Source organism: Micromys minutus, assembly GCF_963924665.1.
Source record: "Micromys minutus genome assembly, chromosome: 28".
NCBI lineage: Eukaryota > Metazoa > Chordata > Mammalia > Rodentia > Muridae > Micromys > Micromys minutus.
In genome coordinates this window covers 18,039,171-18,061,062 of record NC_137963.1, presented here as the reverse complement: position 1 = coordinate 18,061,062, position 21,892 = coordinate 18,039,171, and the positions used below count along the sequence as shown (strand labels likewise).

Genomic DNA, 21,892 nt, shown 5'->3' with positions numbered 1-21,892 from the left:
GTGTGCTCACAGTGCCCCGGACAGTGCTGCCATGGGTGATGCCCATTATCTCCATCACACTACGGCTTAAGGGGTAAAACGTGTATACGCATGAAGTAAATCAATCAATTATAGCGCTCACTGAATATAACACTCCCAATTCTGAGTGTCAAGAATGGCCTACTTGTTTCTTTTTCCCTCTCCTGAAAACACTTGTCAATGATCACTTACATTCCCAAAAAGCAAAGGACCAATCATTGCGACTGCTATGGAGAAGTAAAGGAAGGATCGGAGACTAACCCATGTTGCTTGAATTCCAAAATAATTACACACTGATCTCTGTTCTTCCCTGAGGTGCCTGATGACAGACACAGGGAGGCACCTTCTCTGTAGAGCACCAGTCATTTTTAAAAGCTGCTCAGAGAACATCTGTGTCCTGTTTAAATCCAGAATAAAATTCTTAATGCCAATTTTAAAACCCCAAGAAGAAATATAAAAGGGAGTCATGCTTTTCCCCCACATTGTCACTTGTGAAGTATAGAGGTTCCTCTCTTTAAACAAAATGTACAGCCCTAAAAAACTGAATAACTGTATTTTAACTGCATCAAAGGAGCTACATAATTAAGACCTATAGTTATAAATTTAAATGACATAAAACTAAATTTGCTCAATATAAAATGGGTTGTGCATAGTACTTGAAAGATGTGAACAATGTTAGAAAAGACATAAGATCACTTCCCACTCCCCCCATCCCTAGGGCTTTAACAAATAATGACAGGGGGAAAGAACATTTTACATAGTTTGCTCCAACATATTCCTTAGAGATCCTGAATATGCAGGAATTACATTGCACATGCGTCCATGAACTTCATAGGAGCAATAACTCCTACAAAGAGCAAACTGTGTGATACCTGCTCCAACTGTTCAGGTGTCCATGGGTTATCACCAATAACTCGTTTAGCTGCATAAAAGCTCATTCCCGGGGGAGGCTGTGGGATTCCAGAACCTCCCCCACTGTTTGAAGAAGAACCCTGTGATGAAGATGAATTTTGGCGACTCTGGGATTCATTTAACACATATCTGAAAAGAAAATAAAACTTTAACTCTCTATAAAAATATGAATTTGTGCAAATACACATATATACATAAAACACTCAATCACACACTGTCCTTGTACAGTATGTGGTTCTTCACCCCCTTTGGGAGTAAAATGACCCTCTCACAGGGTCACCTAAGACCATTAGAAAACACAGATATTTACATTACAATTCATAACAGCAGCAAGATTACAGCTATGAAGGAGCAACAAAAGTCCTATCATGGTTGGGGGTCACCACGACATGGGGAACTCTACTAAAGAGTCACTTCTAGCACCACTGTGCTAGAACAACTAAAATTTTAAAATTTTCACAAAAGAATCACTTTTCTTATTATTTTGGTTTTGGAGACAGGGCTTCTCTGTGTAGTCCTGGCCATCCTGGAACTCACTGTGTAGACCAGGCTGGCCTCAAACTCAGAGATCCACCTGCCTCTGCTACAGTTAAAACACTACCCAGCAACATAAAAAAATCTCAAAGGTATCTACATCTTCAGCAAATTAATCAGAAGAATCTATCACTCAAGGCAGTTATAAATGAACTACAAAATGTTTCTGCCATTTCCAAGTATATACTACTGTCAGTAAGTTAGTACAGACTCACTGCATCTAGATTTTTTAATGACAAACACAGACAGACATAAGCCTGTTGAGCCCACAAGGCTTATGAGTTAATATTGTTTTCTGCTCCAAACAAAGCTTTTACAGCTATTTTCCTCACTTTGTAATTCACATTAGAAAATTCACTGACGACTCTCACAAACTGACACCCACACAAGCACATAACATTCAAAAGTTAAAACCAAAGTAAAAGGCATCAAAGAGGAAAGGTCAGGGCAAGATGGCTCAATGGTTAAATGCATTTGCCACATAAGCCTGACAGCCCGAGTTTAATCCTGAAACCCATTAAAGGTGAAAGACCCAACCCCACAAAGCCACTTTGACCCCCACTCATGTTCTGTACAAACACAAAGAATAGCAACAGTTTTAAAAGTAGAAAATTTTGAAAAAAAATAAGAATTTTCTCATTATATATGCAAAGCTCTTTAAATGTATCTCCTTGTTATTGTTATCGTACATACTGTTTAGCTTTAGAGTAGAAATAAGACCTAATCAATTCACTTTTATCCAATAAAACTATTATTCCTCATAATCATATTTATATTTAATATAAACAGTTGAAATCCCTTTAACACTACATTGATATAAGTCTATACTGATAAATCTGATCATTACAGATACTAAAATTCTCATTATAGTTAAAGAATTAGAAGCTTAGAAGCTGTGGTGGTTTGGATGAGTTCCCAATCGCTGGTGCTTCTGGGGAGAGTACATTCACATAGCCATAAGTTGGAACTGTGCTGGAGGAAGTAAGTCACTGAGGGTGAGATATCAGAGTTCATAGCCTCACCCCAGTTCCAGTTCACTATCTCAGCTTCTTGCCTGCACTGAAGGCCCTGAAAAAATCAAGCTATTAAACTAAAGGAACAGAAGGAGAGCAAACTGGAAGAGAAAGAAACATGCAGCCTGAACCCTCTAGTCTCTGCACTGAGGACAAATGAGACACAGCAGCTCCATGTGCATGGTCCTCTGTGGACACACACTCAAGAGCAGGGAAAATGAAATAACAGTAGCAGTTTAGAAAACTATCTTTAGCAACAAGACCAAATCAGTAGGCTAGTGGCAGACCACAATCTGGAAACTAGGCCAGATTCAAGAGTCTGATAAAACACTGCAATGTATTAAGAAAGAGGAAGATGTCAACAATGTGATTAAAATCACAAACTACTACACAGGTGGTTCTTGGGAGTTATGAGGGACACAGAAAACAAAGCAAACATGTCTACACAGGATAAAAAACGTCTGTCATAGACACCAAGTTGACATCAAGCCAGTAAGAGATATTTTCCAAGGTGACTTTGTTCTTTTCTCTTTGGAGAAATATCCCAACGTGAGAACTAAGTGCATTACTTTAAAGAATAAGGTGGGAAGTACTTGGAGGGGAGTATGAACCACTGAATATGTGTAATGATGGGCACTGAGAACCCATGGCTCCAAGATATGCTTAAAGAGCTGTGCTCAAAGTCAGGCAAGTCTACAGCACTGGTAAAGACATGAGAAGGAGAAGCAAAGTCTAATGATATGCATGCATGTTCACATAAATCACACTTTGTACACTAACTAAAGAAAGTGAATCAGAAAACAAAACAAAATTGTAGTAAGAGCCAAACAGACCCACAAAAAATGGTAGCAGCGCAAAAGAGATTTCGGGCCACCAAGAAAAATGAAAAAAGAAAAGTTGGATATGATTTCCTACAGGTTCATGGAGTAGGAGGCTCAGCATTTACTTCAGCTGAGGACTGCTGAAGTCTAAAGTCAACAGCATTACTACAGCTATACAGATAATATGCAGCAGAGCTGGACTTTAGCCTTTAGGACTGATGCCAAGCCTCAGAAATGCATCACAAGTTAGCTAAATCTGAAAGCAGCACATAATTTCCATAGAGTAAACGCTCAAAGCAACGCTGCTTGGCTGTCTGTCATTTTACTCACCCATAAGGCATTAGAAGGACATCTAGCATAAAGTCCAAGAGCAGCTGCACAGTCTTTGGTTTCTCAGCAAGATTAAAAGGAGAAGCTGATTTTGATGATTCAACCGGGTATTTCATGTGAAAAAGAGTTGGTATTAAAAGATGCATTAAGCTGAAAGAAAAATTATATTTATTGCAGCTACTTTATAAATCAATTTTATATATGCAAATAAAAAGTACAACAAAAACCACAATACAAACTGACAGTTAGATGAGGAGCTATTCGTTTTTTATATCAATTAGGAACAAAGTCTTAATTTAGGGACAGCCTTGATTTCCTAGTCCCCAGCACTCAGGAGGCAGAAGCAGGTAGACCTCTGTGAGTTCAAGGCCAGTCTGGTCTACAGGGTTGGTTCCAGGATAGCCAGGGCTACAAAGAGAAACCCTCTCTCAAAAATAGACAAGTACAAAAAACCATGAGACTCGAGTATTAACCTGGGCCTGGTGGTGGTTCATGCCTTTAATCCCAGCACTCAGGAATTTGAGACAAGGCTGGCTAACAGAGCAAGTTCCATGGCACACAGAACCACAGAGAAACTCTGTCTCAAAACAAAAAAAAAAAAAAACACAAAAAACAACAACAAATGAACAAAGATCTCAAAGTATTAAATGATAATTGGCATTTAGCCACATGGTTCATTACTTTAAAAATCTAGAAAAAAATGTATATAAAGTAAACTTGATTTTACCATAAGGTACATCATATTATATTTTAGATAAAAGTTCAACATGTTCTTTCAATAAAAACTGGCTTCAATTATTAATTTGGTTGTAAATACCTGGAGTCTTTTGTTCAAGGCTTGTGAGGCCCTGCATTTGATCCCCAAGGCCATTATCAAACAACTGATTGACAAGTAAACCAGAACTGGAAACCTTCTAGTTGACAGGTCTGAGAGATAAAGATGTTTTCACTAACCACACAAATAACTGTCATATAGACCTTCATTTTTTCCAGTGCCTATATTAATGATACTCTACTGCTTCCAAAAATTGCTAAGAAATGTTTTATCTATCAAGACATATTTTATGAAAAAATGTTTTTAGTTATTTAATGCATAAATGAGCATTTCACTCACCTACATGTAAGTATATACACTACACAGACAGCCTAATGCCCACAGCCAGGAAAGGGTGCTGGATCCCCTTTGACTGCAGTTAACAAATGGTTGCAAGCACTATGTGGGTGACAGGAATTGAACCTGGGTCACCTGAAAGAGCAGACCGTGCTCCTAACTACCGAGCCATCTCTCCAGATGAAATGAAAGAAAAACAGATTAACGAGAAAGATTTTTAACCTCACATAAACCAACCACTTTAAAAAAGACAACCAAAAAAAATTGAAGCAGTTTAAAATTTTTTCTGATCAAATAAAGAACTTTATAATGCTACTAATAAAACAGCAAAATATCACCGAAAATTCAACTATCCTTCAGGTACATAACTTCAAGTCTATTTGCCAAGTAAAACCAAATGTGACGTGTGTTTCAGAGGCTCTTACAGATGGGAAACAGGTAAGCGAGGAAGCCATACCTATCCTGCTGTGGCTGAGGTTTCCCTTCCATGGCAGTAAGCAGCGTAGGGGCCAGCTCACATTGCTTTTCCACTGGCAGGCGGGGATAGCCCATCTTAACATAAATTATAGTAAAATTCTAATGCAGTAAGAGAAAGAAAGTGAGTATGGAGGGAAAAACTCAATTACAGGAAGTTATAGTTGTAACAAAAACATCACAAAAACAATCTGTTTATGACATCTTATTCAAATTATCCATCTCGGGAAGAACTTAAGCACAACTTCTTCAAACCATTTGTTTTAAAATCAGCTTTTTATATAAGAAAGGTAACTTAACTAAAAGCAGTCATATGTGCAATTACTATTGCTAAGAAGACCATTTACCTATCTAAACCTATATAAGGAACATTATCATCAGATAATGTTTGTTGTATTAAGCCGAGACCACGTGCTTCCATTACACAGGTCGGTTACTAAAACCAGAAACTGCAGCACTCTGGTTACTCTATGAGGTGACAGCTCAGCGATGGATGACCGGGAAGCCAGGAGAGCTGAGCCTGCAGATGCTATCACTGCTCTACCAGATTTTCAATTAAGATAACTGCTAATCTGAAGGAGTCTTCAGAAAAACGAACAAGCATCCTAGGGCCTTCTCTTTGGCATGATTATTGACCCGTTTGTGTTTGCGGAAAGACAGTGTCTTATAATAGAGTCAATGTAGAGAACCGCCTCCAAAAGTTTTGTGACTCCTGACAGAACTATTTGGGAAATTTTGCCCCGTTGTGAAAAATTACAAGAGCCAGGAAAAAACACTGTCATCATATAACATCAACATTTCTTAAATTTTGTTTTCATGAAAAGGAATGAAGAGAATGCTTGCCAGTCTCAGATTTACTCCACTACAAAAAAAGAGTATCTTTTGAGCACACACATCAGGAAGAATACTGCTTTATTATGACTATGTGCCACAACCCTTCTCTTTTTTCAGATTTGTCTCATACACTAAGAATCAAATCACTGTTATTTACATAAAAACTAAGTTATTTGTATTGGGCTGAGATATAGCTGAGATATAGAACGTTTACACTGCATGCAAAAGACCCTTGACTTAATCCCCAGTACCACAATTGTTTTTTAAAAGGTACACATATTATAGAGTACCATGTGACATTTAAATTTATGTACACATTATATACTGCCTCCATTAGGTTAAACATACCCTTAAATATCTCATTTCATTAAAGCTCTTTTTCTAGCTTTCTGTCGGTTACTGTTGTTCCTGTGTTCATGTTCAAGCATCCCACCATTTGTGCAGGCTGTTCTTGAACTTCTGAGCTCCAGCAATACTCCTGCCTCAACCTAAGTCAAAGGAACTACAGTCCTACCACCACACTGGGCACCTCAAAACCCTGCTTGTGTAAAGTGTTGATTACCTACAGTCATTCTAACTGGGCAACAACAGCGCATCAGAAGTTCCTGTTCTCTAAACTTAGAACCTAACGATTAATTTTCCCCCAACTTCTGATAACTGTGATTCTACTCTTGATTTCTTTGAGGTTAACTTGTTTAGATTCCGTATAAATAAAATCATTTTTTTATATTAAATACTTGTCAATCATTTCACCAACATTTCTTTGCCCAATAACTGACCATTCGTTACCATGTTCCTATAACGTCTATGAATCAGTACTCCATGAGAAAATAACACACCATATTTTAAAAACAACTGTTTCAGTTAGTTATGGTTTAAGAATGAAACTTTAAACGTACCTAAACGTAAACTAAACATTGAGAAGACTGACTTAAGCCAAAATAAAAATTTTTTTCCCCAAAATAACTCTCACCGTGACAAAGGAAACTGCAGCAGGGTCCTGGTACTGAACCAATAGTGTTTCTACTGGAAGTTGTATTTTGGGCCGGCTTTTTATGCGTTTATTCAGATGAACCAGCAGTTCCATTACCTAAAGCAAAAACAGAACTAGAATTATTAATCATATCTTTAAAATAAATTCATTTCTTAGATATTACTTATTTTAATAAAAAGTACCTACTTCATTCTTTCAAGGAACATAAAGTTTATATCTCAGAACCGGCTATATCAGAATCAGAAAAACAATATCTGGATTTGCAAGACACCAAAATTATTACAATGTAAAATCTAAGATTCTACTGCTTCTAGATATACTAGGTTGTCCAAATCAAGGACTTCTGAGAAAATGTTGTAGAAACACTTGAGTTCTAGGGAATAAACTTCAAGGAGAAAATTGGTTCTAAAAAGGAACAGGGTCTAAAAGAATATGGCAAATTTTATCTATCTGAAAGCCAGAGTGGTAAGAATAAAAGCAGGATCTAGATTATAGCAGAATTTAGCAAAACACTGAAGTGCATTTACTTCATCCTTAAAAATCAGCTAATACCACTAAAGAATAAGGGGGGAAAAAGACTTCCCTCCTCCCCTTAAATGGAAAAGAAACAAAAGTAGAAATTAACACATCAGCAATTCCTGTGGAAAGAAAGAAAAATATACAGGCTTCTGATAAATTTTCACAGTCTTACTCCAACATATTATGTACAAAGAGAGAAGAAAATGAAAAAGAAGTGAGATTTTTTTTTAATCTCACTTAAAAGAAACACTGAACATTTTAACTATTCTGGAGGGCAGCATCTATGATATATCAATTCTATAATATGCACTGAAGCCTGAAAGCACACGTTTGTGAAAGCTACAAATTTGGTGACTACGTATAGTGCTGACATCATGTTTCTAGATATGCCCTTTGGTGTATGTATGTGCTTATTTTTGTTGGATATAAATCCAAGACCAGAAGCATTTGGTCAGTAGGTTATGCATATGCCTAGTTTGAGCAGATACTTTCAAGTGCTTTCCAAAATGATCATAATAATTTATATATGTCCCAGTAGTTATTTAAGAACTCAAGGTGTTCTACATCAAATATAGTCAGACATCAACTTTCTACTATTCCTATAATGGATAACAAAAAAGTTAACTCTGATAGAATTCTACTTAGGAACTCTCATTTTCCTTAAATTAAAAAATACATTCTAGCCAGGCAGCATTGCCACATGCCTTTAATTCCAGAACTCAGGAGACAGTAACAGGCAGATCTCCGAGTTCAAGGCCAGTATAGAGCAAGTTCCAGGACAGCCAGGGCTGTTACACAGTGAACCTTGCCCTGAAAAATCAAAATAGATAAATAAATCCGAGTCTTATTTTATATAGTTATAAAAGAGGAAAAACTGCATTATAAATTTGTGCTCAATATCTATATCTTTTATTAGCAATACTGTTAAAATGACAATTATTATTACACTGGTTCTCTTATTTATAAGGCATATCAGTGCACAACTACATACTATAAAAGTAAAGACACCGATCAAGAATACACTGCCTAAAAATCAAAGTAATACAAAAGAAAAGTTCTACTACCTTCAGTATCATTTTTTTAACTTCTGTTTACTCTGGCTGGCTTTGCATGAATTAAATTTACTTTTATAAATACAGTAAAAAATAATAATGTGTAGCCATTACACAGAAGTAGTACCCTGAAGAAACCAGATTAATTTTGAAATTACTTGTCTATATAATTCTCGATTTATGAGGTATATTGTTAGTCATGTGATATGAGGCAAATTACTTACCTTTCCTGAATCCCAGTTTTTTTTCATCTATAAAATAGGAATAATTAAAGCACCTATACCTCACAGCATTGTTAAACTGAGAAACAGACCAATAATTTTGGCTATTATGATTTATTTCAGGATCATTTTTTCCATTTGTAAGACTTCAATACTTCAAAGCAAACAGACTGAGTGAAAAGATACATCAGAGTGGCACAATGTTAAAGTCTATCAGCTTTAACAAGTGTTTCCTATTTTCCAGAAGTTTTCAAGTCTGCTTAACATTATCCCTTTGCCAATAAATACATATGTAAATATATACATACTATAATTACTAATAAAATGTTAAACTTGTACATCAAACTGCAGAAAGCAAAAATATTAAACAGGAAAACTTCAACCATAGAAGGCTGTAATCCATAACTACCAATATACAAGACTAGAAGACAGATTCTCAAACATAACTGCAGCATGTTACCAGCAAATAGGCTCAGGGCATACTAAACTCCACACTCGGCAAACAAGAATATATACATATTTTTAATCTTATAAAGAATACACTTTAGATTGGAGATGTAACTCAATGCTTCTCACACACAAAAGCCTATGTGATAACGATTCAACAATTCAACATACTGCCATAAAAAAAAAAAAAGTTTAAACAATGGTCTGGTCTCAGTCCACAATGTAACAAAACAAGAAAGATTTTGCAACAAATACTTCAGAAATAAAAACAATGTTCTTACTAATTAAGTCAAAAAATAAAAGCAAACATTGCATATCACATAACTCTAAGGTATAACCAGAACAAAGACAAATTCATAAATAGGTTTTTATTCATTCTGGACATTTTTGAAAACATAATTAGTGAAAATATTTTTATTTAGTGACCAAGCTTGAATTTTAAATTTAAACCCTGGCTCACCCATTCATTTATTTGGTCATTTAAAAGTCCACTAACTAACCAAGCAGTGGTAGCACACGCCTTTAATCCAAGCAGTTATGAGGCAGAGGCAGGTATATCTCTTGAGTTCGAGGCCAGCCTGCTCTACAGAGGGAACTCCAGGACAGTCAAGGCTAAATAATAGGGTAAAAAAAATTTCAATAATTGAACTGGGGGGGTGGGTAGCACACACCTTTAAAACCAGCAATAGAAGGTTTAATAGGGGGGGCTGAGGCACACAGATATGTGAGTTCAAGGCCATTCTTGTCTACATAGACTTCCAGGCCAGCCAGGGTTATATATAAACAAATAAAAATAAAAGTTCATTGATCATTCTGAACTTAATTTCATCTGTAAAATGTGGGAAAGAACTAGTTCATATTACCTTGTACAAACTTATAACTTCTTTGCGCTTTTCTTAACACATAATCATTATTAAACTAACATAAAAATAAAAATCTTATATAAAAAAAAGAAAAATAATTTGAGCAAAAATGAAAAATGTAATTAACAAGAAGAAAACTTAATCACTGGTTTGTCTTTTAAAACAGCTCAAATTAAAACAGGTTAGGGGCACGGCTGAATGGCATATTCATTGTCAAGCATATAGAAACCACTGGGTTAGAGACCAGAACAATCAATCAATAAATGAATGAATGAATAAATAAGCAAGCAAGCAGATGCTATAATTTTCATAATCGTAACCAATAAAAACTGAGGTAAGATCTAAGAAGATGGTTCAATCAACAAAGTGCTACACAGGTCTGAGCTCAACCTCCCAGAGTTCTTTTTTTTTTCCCCCAGAATTCATTTTAAAAAAAAGAAAAGAAAAGAAAAGAAAAACAGTCAGTCTAGCCACATCAGTGAGGTTCGGGTATAGTAAGAGACCATGCCTCCTTCAAAAAATAAGAAAGGGATAGAATGGCATGGGGGCCATAAGCTGTTCTTTTAGATGACCCAGATTTAATTCCCAGAGCCCAGTTAGCGGCTCACAACCATCTGTAACTCCAGTTCTAGGGAGTCTGACTGACCTCTTCTTGCCTCACTGGGCACCAGCATCTACATGGTACCCAGACATTCATTCACACAGGTAAAACATCCATGCAGACAGAATGAAAATTTTTAAATCTTTAAACATATTTAAATGTGGTATACAACTAGAAGAGACACCCAACATCAATCTCTAGCCATTACATGTATGTAATCACATGCACATACAAGCAGGTAAAGACATATACACACACACATAAAGAAACCTAAAAGAATGAAAGTCTTTACTTGAAAAGAGAATAGGATTAAGTATAACAGAACTGAATGGCATATAACTTAAAATTAGTAGATGGTTAGGAACAGATGATTTTCTACCCAAAAAAAAGGATAAAATACAAAGAAATAAAAAAATATATAAACAAGTTTGGGTTTTTAGGGGGTTTTGTTTATTTTTGCAATCTACTAAAAATGTTCAGTCTAAACAATGGTTCTCTGGCTACTTCCTTTGGCTTCCACTCTAAATTCTGCAGCAGCCAAGTCGAAATGTCCCTAACCCCCATCCAAATTCATGCCCTAGAACCCTGTTCCTATCCCTCATCCTCTCACCCACTGTGGTCTCTTCAGTTCCCCAGGGAATCACGTTCAGTCCACCATCTTTTAGCCTGGTGGGTCTCCGTGTTAATCACGAACCTTCCCAGCCATCATAACCATGTCCTCGTGTTCTTCCACCTACTCCTTTCTCTTCCCTCTTAGCAAAAGTAAAATGTCCTCTCATGAGCCCATATATTTTATTCCTTGGTACCCAGCTGGTGATGCTGTTTTAAAAGATAAAACCTTTTCTAAAAGTGGACATCTCACGGAGTGAAGCTGGTCACTGGGGAGCAGATCTGATGTTAGAGACGGGCCTCGCTTCCCATCCACTCTCCGCTTACTGAGTGGATAGAAAAAGAGCATTTGCCTTCATGTTCTTCATATTCTTCCTACTGCCTTCTAATCATCCTTTCTTTAACTCTGAGCCAAAATAAATTCTTCCTTCCTTAACTAGCTTCTGTTGGGTATTTTTGCCTCAGCAAGAGAAAACAAATATAGCATGTACCATAAATCATAATTCAGACTAATAACAATAAGTAAATAAACATCAACTTGTAAAAGGCCTTTGATACCCTGAAAGCAAGAAAAATCCACTGAAGGTTTTAAAGAGGAAAATGACATGACCAACCACACTCTACTTCAGCAAATGAGGACTAACAGCAAATAGGAATAACAAGTATATGACAAGACTGTCCATCCTTTCCTGCAACAAAGACATTCTGGGAGATACTCTTCCCATTGACCGCAAACCTGGTCTCTTAGGGTAGACATTCAAGTCAATGCCAACCAATTATAGTATCCCAAGAGATTAAACCTGATGACAGCTAAAAGACCAGAAGGCCTATCACAAATATACAGGAAAAAAACCAATTAACTATGTTACAAATTAAAGGGGAAAGTGCTCCATACAGAATAATTAAAAATAATGACCTGACACTGGAAACAAGCACAACAGGAAGTGCAGCGGCTGCACCAGGCGGCATGTAAGCTCTTTCATTTTGAAGGCCAACTCTTACACTGACCATCCATTTGGAAAGCTGTAATTAGGATCATAAGCCTCCATTTCAACAATGGGAATAAAAGACTCACTTCATGATATACGGATTTACTTATTCATCATTTATTTCCCCAAACAGTCTCCAACATGCTTACTTTTTTCCGTACTCCTTCTTGGGTGCTGGACAGTTTGAGCAAAACAGGAGGAAGGAATTTAGATATAATATTTTGTAACTGTTCATCTGTTTCAGCATGGCCAAGTCGTAAAAAGACCCGTTCGAGCTGATCTATAATATAAAAGAAAACAAGAGAACTTAGCAAACCAAACATAAACAAGCCTATTTTTAAAGCTTAATTCTTTTTTCTGTACTGCAGATCCTTCAGTCAAGAATGTCAACCAGACTAGCCACACAGACAAATGACTGTGACACAACCAGAAAGTACTGCTAAAAAGGGGTCTATTAGCGAATCATGTACAATTGTTTTTAGACATTTAATCTCTAGAAAGAATAACCAAGAATAATTCAGTTACTTAGTAGTTAAGTTACTAAGAAAAGATAAAAGTTTTGTTTGTTTTGTTTTTAAGTAACTTTAGACCTGGCTAAGAGAACACAACAGAGGAACTTTGACTAGATGTCAGGGGCTAACTGATGAAGTTTCTCCAAGGACAGAATCATTACCACTGCTATGATGGGACTCATTAGAAAATCAGAGACAAGTATCCCACAGGAAAACTACAATGAGAATCAAGTTGGACAAGACCATGGGATGTGTTCAACAAAATTTACATAGTAATTATTAAACAAGCTACCATGTATCTTTGACCAATGTATTATATATAGGACAGAGAGGAAGGTGATGGAGAAGAAAACTCACAGGAATGCCAAATATCTGATTACAAATTACTGTTAATTTTTTAGATACCAGGCATTTATGAGGCCATAGGTTTGAACTCAGCACTGAAAAAACAAGGTGGTGTAATGAGATATTTGTTTCTCAAAGGTTCTTATAAGACTATAAATGGCACTGAGCACAGTGGTGCTTGACTATAATCTCAGCATTTGAAATACTGAGGCAAGAGGATCACTCTAAGTTTAAGGCTAGGCTGGTCTGCATGACAAGACAACAAGACAAAAAGAGATAGGGATGCTTCAGCAAGTAAAGCTCTTGCCAAGCAGGAATGAAGATCTGAGTTTAAACCACCAGAACTCAGGCAAAAACCTGGGTATAATCACATGCACACCTATAACCTTATAGCTGTGAACAAGCAGACACAAAAAGGTCACTGGGGCTTCCTGATGAGCAACCTTATCTGAAGTAAATAAGGTGTGAAGTAATAGAGCAAGACACTCAACTGCCTCTGGTCTCCCTGTGCATGAGGATACATATCTACAAAAAAACACATAGCAAACTCTACATCACACAACACACACACACACACACACAAACACACACACACACACACCACAAATCACTTGTAAAAATTATCAGTAGGAATGAGCTGAAAAATTTTATGTCTTGATCAGTATATCATGCCAACTATATCTCAATTATAAAAATGTGTTTTTAAAAGTCATTATTATTTAGTTATAAAAACAAAAACATATTCAGATGAACTAACACAGTTACTGAAATTTACTTCAAATAATAAGGTTAGCCAAAAGATAGGTGTCAGGAGTCATATAAATGAAACTCAGACTACCCACTGACTGATAAGTAGCCAAGTTTTATAACAGATAGTAAGAATGACTTTATTTCACATGCATTGGTAGTTCCTCTGCATGGATGTTTGAGTGAGAGGTCCCCTGGAACTGGAGTTATAGAGTTGTAAGCTGCCATATGGGTACTGGAAAGAACAGTTGCTCTTAACTGCTGAGCCTTCTCTCCAGCCCCAAGAATTATTTTGTTTACCTCAAATATTCCATCTGTGAAAGTAGATACATCTATCAATCAGTGAGCAGCAACATCCACGTAGAAACATATAAGCCCTCTATCCAACATTAATCTTATTTTAAATATAATTCAATAATAAAAGAAGACAGACTTCTTGGGAAAATAACTAATTCTAGAGCTTAGGACAGGAAAAAGATTTTTAAAAGGAAGCCTGAAACATAGTACTAAAGATGAAATGAAAATGTCAAAAGGGTATTGAGTCAACCTGAAAACTCCTGCTAGACGATACTGGATCAAGTAACAGAACACAATAAATAGTACAGGTGTGGGTTAAAAGTCAAACTAGAAAACCTACATAGGTTTTTATTGATGTCAATAAACTAAAGGAAAAAGAACTCAAAATAATATATTCCTAAGGGAAGTATAGCTTTATTCTTGTCCTCTTTCTTTCAGTCAGTGTACCCTGGATTTAGTTACTACTTAGAACAGAAGGAAATATATTAATTTTACAATGAAAAAATACTCTCGCCCAAGAAGAGTTTTTATCAACAATAACATCATATAATGTATGCATGATGAGTTGTAACAAGAGAGACATTTCAGCACTCTTGTATTCATTCTACAACCCACCATCCAAGTCTATTTGCTGGTAAAACATCAGAAAATCCAAACTGGAAGACACTCTACAGGGTATCCTAATACTGCCAAGATCATGAAAAGGCAGGGAGTTGGGGAGGCAAACTAAGATATTGCCCCAGAGAGGCTAGGGTTAACCATTGAACGCAGCCTTGAACAGGATCCTGGGAAAACAAAAGACATTCAATAATAGTAATTATAAAATTATAATTACTGCTGCTGCTGCTGCTGCTGACCCCAAAATCTATACCATCTTCAAAAGGTTGGGACTGATAAAAGGGCCAGTTCTGCGGTTCCAAAACTTCAGGATCTCCAAGACACAGGGCAACAACAGGATAACCAGTAGGAGTCCCAATGAGGATCCAATATTGATGGTGTCACAGAAGTCAGAGACCTCAAACCAGACCGATGACTCATTGCCAAAGATATTTACAAGTGAAAATTTGTGGACAGAGGGATATATTATGGGACACACTGTGACATATTACAGCTTAAACCAAGAGAGGTCTTCTATACTTTGGGGATTTGTTGTTGTTGTTGTTGTTGTTGATGATGATGATGATGATGATGATGATGATGATGATGATGATGATGATGATGATGATGATGATGGGGGCATATGTGTGTGCACAAGTAAGTGTATGTTTATTTTTGGAGGTGGGGGAGTTTTGCAAGGGTGAAGAGCAGCTATGAGAGGACAAGAAGAGCAGGATAAGCACATGATATGAAACTCACAAAAAATCAATAAAATGTTTTAAAAACCTAGTAAAATCCCAAGTAAAATTCAAGTTTAGTTTAAGAAAGGAAAACAAAGAATCAAAAGTGGGCAGGTAAACTCTGGGAATACTGGGCTAGATTATTCTACTTAATAAACATTGAGTGCTATTGTAAAAGAAATTTTTGTTTGTTTTGTTTCTCTAGAAGGGTTTCTCTATGTTGCCTTGGCTGTCCTAGAACTTGCTCCTTAGGAATGGTGAATTCAACCACTACATCTGGAAAGTTCCAAGTAAAAAGCATATTCTTCAGTGTATTACAGATCTTAGGCTGGGGCAGGGGCGGGGGGGGGCTTTTCACAGACAAGACAAATAGTTATATTTTCTTAATAAATTAATCTAGAAAAATCTATGACAAAGTTAAAAAGGGGGATGCATTGTGGTTATTTCTCACATACTCATTTGTAATGCAATGTGAAAATACAAAAATCACCAATCATTCAAGGGCACTGCTTCTCAAGCAGGCAGAGTTAGATCTTTCACATTCAATTGAGAGAGGATCAATGTGCAACTAATCAGGTCATCTTTTAAAGACATAATGCACTTTGAAGTAAAAGCTAATCAAGCTAGGGGTAGCTAACATACTCCTGTAATCCTAGCACGATGCAGACTGAGTCAGGATGCTAACAAGTTCAAGGCCACCCTACTCATACCAAAAATCTATGTTAAAGAGGGAAGTAGGGTAGAGATGGCTCAGAGGGCAAAGGCACTTGCTGCCAAGCCTGACCACCTGAGTTGATTCCCAGGATCACAAAGTGAAAGGAGAAAATTCACACAAGTTGTCTTCTGACCTCCATATACGTGCTTATGCAGTATAAGTACATCCCTAAACACATACTCACACGTACATGCATGCACACACACATGAGCGCGCGCACACACACACACACACACACACACACACACACACCTAGTTTCCACACATGAGGATCCAAATATGAGGGAGGACACACAGGAATTTTTCTTCCTATGATTTTGACCCTTTTGCACTTTTATTCTTTCATGTGGTATGACAGAAAAAAAGAGAGAGAGAAAAAAAAACTCAACATTTGAAAGCCTCTCAATGTGGCCTTCCAGCTTTCTGAAAGAACAGAAATACTGGGTGGCTGAATGTGTATGGAGACACTGGTACGAAGTTCAGTACACATTATATCAAACATGGTGGCTCTTAGCGGGTGTCAGCAATATGATTTTAATTTCAAGGACATCCTTAATTACATAACAAGTTCAAGGTCAGCCTAGGATATGTGAGGTTCTATCTCAAGAAGAGAAACCCAAAAAAGCAAGAAAATGAAAGACATTTCTTTTCATTATAAGTCATCTAGTCTCAAGTATTCTATTACAGCAACAAAAAGAGGCAAATATCACAAAAGGACCTTTTCAAAAATAGGAAGAGATAGAACCATATGTTCTGAAGATTCAAGGGGAACCTAAAACTCATATCCATCTTTCATCTAAGTGATATTCTCCAAATTATCACAGTAGATTCTAACATAATAAACAGAATTTGAGACAGGAGCAAGCTCCGTCTTTTCATATTTTTCTATTCAAACTCCCACTGTTTTGCTTATCAAAAAATTAGAAACACTACTATTTCCCTTTAAACAATCCGTCAAATTCGGGGAATAGGAGGGAAAGAGTTAGTGCAGATGTGAGAGGAGATAATATTGTCTACTTGACAGGATCTAGAAAAACCTGAGACACAGAAAGTCTGATCATGTCGATAAAAAAAGTTTCTAAATTCAGTTACATGAGTTAGAAGACCCATCCTTAATGGGTGGTACCATTCCATGGGCTGAGATCCCAACTTGAAAACGGACAAAGTGTCACTCACTTCTACTTCTCAACTGTAGGCACAATGTGACCAGCTGCCTCAAATTCCTGTGTGCCTTCTTCCTTCACCAAGTTGCTTTTGTTACAAATTTATTATAGCAACAGAAAAAGTAATTGATTCAGTGTGTGTGTGTGTGTGTGTGTGTGTGTGTGTGTGTGTGTGTGTGTAGGTGTACGCATATGCAGACCCACTGTATGTGGAGGTCACAGGTCAATGACAGTTATCTTCCTCCACCACTCTCCATTTCATCTTTCGAGACAAACATCTCTCAGTGAATCTGAAGCTCAGCAGTGAACTGAGCTGATCAGTAAGCCCCAGAGATACTCCTGTGTTGACCCAGCACTTTGATCATAGCTGCATGCCGCCTCTGGCTTCTGTGTGGGAGCTGGAGGATCTATCAGGCCTTCATGCTTGTAAAGCAAGCATTTCACTGGAGGCTCATATCTTCCCACTTCAAATAACAGGGAACGTATTTTTGACAGCTATTTTTATTCATATATTAATATTATATAATCTCAGAACTGGAACATTACATATTAATTTACACATTGCTTTCCCCTTTTTAGTGTTGTGAGACAGGTTCTCTCGTTTTGTTTAGAGACAGAGTCTACAGAGCCCTGACCATTCTGATCTCTACAGGCCAGTCAGGTCTTGAGCCCGGCTATCTGCCTATCTCTGCCTTCCAAGAGCTAGGACTAAAGGCATGTGCTACCAAACCTGGCCTCCCTTTCCTCTTTTAATTTACATACATTTTTATCTTAGACATTTAGAGTGATATATCTCAGAACTTTACAGATTTTACATAGACATAGCACATAAGATATTCATTTCTAAACTCACAATATGCCTTAAGCAAAAAATAAAATTGCAATCCTTCAGTCTCAGCTTTCTGCATATGGGGAGCATAGATATGCCAAGCCACTGTTCAGTTTATTGATGGTTTATAAAAGGTTTTCGAATTGTATTTGTTATCACTTCTGTGTGTGAGAAAGTAAGGTTTGGGAGAGAAGATAGGAGGGAAGAGGAGGTGAGGACAGGGAGGGAAAGGTGTGCCACAGTGCAAGTGTGGGAGTCAGAAGACAATTGTGTGGAGTCAGTTCTCTTCCTCCACCGTTATGCAGGTTCCGAGGATCAAAATTCTATCAAGTTTAAATAGGAAGCAAGTCTATCCACTAAGCCAAGAGCTTTTACATATTGTCAAGTAACTCCCACTTTTTCCCCATATAGTAAATCACTTTTCAGTTTCACTTCTAACCCTGTGTAGTACTTTCTTCTTTTCCAGAGCTCAGTATTTAAATACAGCTCAATTTACCATTACTTTATGGCTATATTTAGTTTCTTCTAGCCATGCTTAGAATTATTTTTTATCATGCCAAGATCATTGTTTTAAATTTTATAATGTATAGAAAAAAAAAACAGTAGCGCTGACATCTGGAAGCATGAACAAGAGCATTCTCACTTCTGGTAAGAATTCACCATGTCTGAATTGTTTTTATAAACAATGTACTTTATACTAAACATTAGCTTCACTTCTTGGAGACTTCTGGTACACTTCAGGCAAAGGGTGTCAATCTGAGGAGCTCAAAGTGGCAAGAATGCCCGAGTCTCTCCCAACGGTCCCTAGAAGACACCGTTTCACTCATGTCACAGCTCACCAGCTCAGTGTGACAGGAATCAGGAACTAAAGCCTGTTTGGTGTGACTGCCAGCAAAGGAGTCTTGAAGCTTGCACACGGTTTTCTCCAGACTTCAATCCATACACCTTTGCCCTTTGGTGGTTCCACTGTAATAAATCTGAGAGTACAAATATTTGTCCAGTGCACTGAGTCCTCCTAGACTCTGAAGTACTGATCCTGGCAGTAGCCTTGGAGAGATCTAAGACATATATTTAATCTATATTTTCATATACCTTATGATTTTGTTTTCTGTATTCAAGTCTTTAAAATCTATCCAAAATGTTCCTTTAACATATGGAGTAATATAGGAAATTCAATTTTTTTCTGGAGTCTTTAAGATTTGTTCATTGTGAAATAAACGTAAAGAAAATACATAAAGCACAAGCACATTCAGTTTAATTATTAGAAACTCTCATATAGCTACCATGCAAGCCTAGGAGAGGGAAAATGTGTTTTGAAATGTGATTAAAAATAGATGTGGGCCAAGCATGATAGAGCACATAACTTCAGCACTCAAAGAGCGAAGGTAAAAGAAGAAACAGTCTAAGTCTAACCTGAAATACACACTGGAACCCTGTTTACAGAAGAGAGGATGGATGAAAACAGGAAAGAGGCTGGGGTGGGATGAGATTTAGAGGCTGCAGATTTAATTTAGGGCACAGCATGTACTTACGGCACCAATGTTGGGAAAAGGATGAAGAGAGTGGGGAGGTATGGTCCATGGAGGTGCGGCGAGGCCCAGAGGACCCATGTGGGGTCCCCTCCCCCGAGGGACCAGCCACACAGCACTACAGTACAGAAGACTTTATTCAGGTCATGGGGGACTTTAGAGGTTAGTAAAGGCAGAGAGAGAAAAGAGAAGTAGAGGCCAGCCGTGAGCACACGGGGGGTGGGGGGGACAGGGTGGGAGAGCAAGAGAGCAAGAGAGAGTAAGAGAGTGTAAGAGAGAGGAGGGGGCAAGCAGCCCCTTTTATAGTGTCAGGTAACTGAGGGGTGGGGTTTACAGAATCCCAACAGTTACTCTGTTAAACAAACCTAGATTTAAACCCCAGCATTAAAAAAGGAGAGAAAAGAAAAGGATAGAAAAAAACTTGCTATATTTACAGAGTTGGAAAGGACTTTTTTTTTTCTGGAGAAGAGTTTGTTTTGGACGTCAGTATGGGGACACAATCTATAAGCACAGGAAAGACATGGAAATAAAAGTGCAATGAAGCTGGTCAAACTGAATCCATAGTAATCCAAACTGAAACAGACAGTAATGACAGGTGGTACTTGGCTCTCTTTCTCCTTTAAAAGCAATACTTTTTTTTTTAACTTTGTGTATGCAGGCACGCACATGCCCACACATATAGGATGATTGCCTATAGCGGCCAGAAGAGACACAGATCCCGTAGAGCTGGTGGTTGTGAGCCACCAATCATGGGTGGTAGGATCCAAATTCAGTTCTCTGCAAGAACAGTATGTGCTCTTAACCACTGAGCCTTTCTCTAGCCCTCTCTCATTTTTATTCAACTTGGGACCCTAGTTCATAGAATGGTGCTATCTGAACTTAGGATCTGTCCTCTTCCCATTTTAACTTAATCTAGAAACTCCTTAGGTACTTCCAGAGGTTTATCTCCCAGGTGATAGGTTATAAGTTCTATCAAGTTGACAATATTAGCCATTACAGAATATTATCTAACATAAAACAATCACACGTAAGTGCTAAGCATAGTGTCACATACCTGTAATTCCAGCACTCAGAAGAAGCAGAATCAGAAATTCAGAGCCATCCTGAACTACATGAGCTCCAAGAAGGAAGGCAAGAAAGAAAAAAGGGAGGGGGCCAGAAGGGAAGAGGAAAGGGGGGAAGGAAGAATAAGAGAGGGAAGGAAAGTGAGGTGGGAAGAGGAAGGAGGAAAGAGGAAAAAAGAGAAAAACAAAAAGACAGACGACACTAAATTTTACTGGAGCCAAAAGTTGCAACCCAGGGAGTTGTACATGGAAGGGAAGCCTCAGACTGGCCCAAAGAAACTGTAAAATAAGCTACTTAAGAGATTCAGAGCAAACTCTATACAAACTCTAGTTCCACCAATCACAAGCTTTACATGTGCAGACTCCTGCCTAGCAATCCAAGTTTTGCTAAAGTACAAGGAAAAATGGCCTCATTCATGTTCCAAGTGGGAATAGCAGCAACACAGGTAGGATCATCTAAAAATCACCAAGCACTGTCATCCCCCGCCCACAAAAAGTACTCCAGAGTGCACACTGTTTGAAGAGGTTGTGACTAGAGCCAAGATGTCCTAAAGCCAAAGTCATTGCTTCATCAGCAACCATTACAGTGGTTCTTAATAAGTAAAAAACTTACCCAAGGTTTCAGTTTCAGACACATTTTCAGCTAAGATTAACTGAAGACTCTCGCAGGCAACAAGAATCCTACACTGCATGTTAACATCTCCATTTGCCACCACAGAAAATCAAGCCAGGCCCGAGAGCTAAAGTCTCACGTGCTAACAGACAAAAGAGAGCATTTACTGGAAATCAAAGGCAAGTGCTAGAATTGGCTTTCTCTTCCTACCATGTGGGCTCCAGAGATCAAACTGTCAAATACAAGTTTGTCAAGCTTGGCAGTGAAGTACTTTTACCTACTGAGTAATCTCTCCCAGACTAAGAAATAACATATACTAAATAAAGTTATAATCATACAATTTAATACATATGTATGTGTGTATATAATAAAATATATTTTACTCGAACACAAAAGCAA

General features: G+C 37.5%; 1 protein-coding gene across 4 annotated transcripts in view; it reads right to left on the bottom strand.

Moving 5' to 3' along the window:
- The window catches only part of ECPAS (Ecm29 proteasome adaptor and scaffold), a 108,416-nt gene that overhangs the window by 66,788 nt on the left and 19,736 nt on the right, over positions 1-21,892 (bottom strand). For all 4 annotated transcript variants that reach the window (XM_080940053.1, XM_080940052.1, XM_080940051.1 and 1 more), the window contains 5 exons: positions 12,492-12,622; positions 7,021-7,137; positions 5,197-5,315; positions 3,629-3,778; positions 891-1,059 (listed from right to left, as the gene is read on the bottom strand). In XM_080940053.1, coding sequence (XP_080796179.1) covers positions 891-1,059; positions 3,629-3,778; positions 5,197-5,315; positions 7,021-7,137; positions 12,492-12,622 — 686 coding nt within the window. The remainder of the gene's footprint in view (positions 1-890; positions 1,060-3,628; positions 3,779-5,196; positions 5,316-7,020; positions 7,138-12,491; positions 12,623-21,892) is intronic.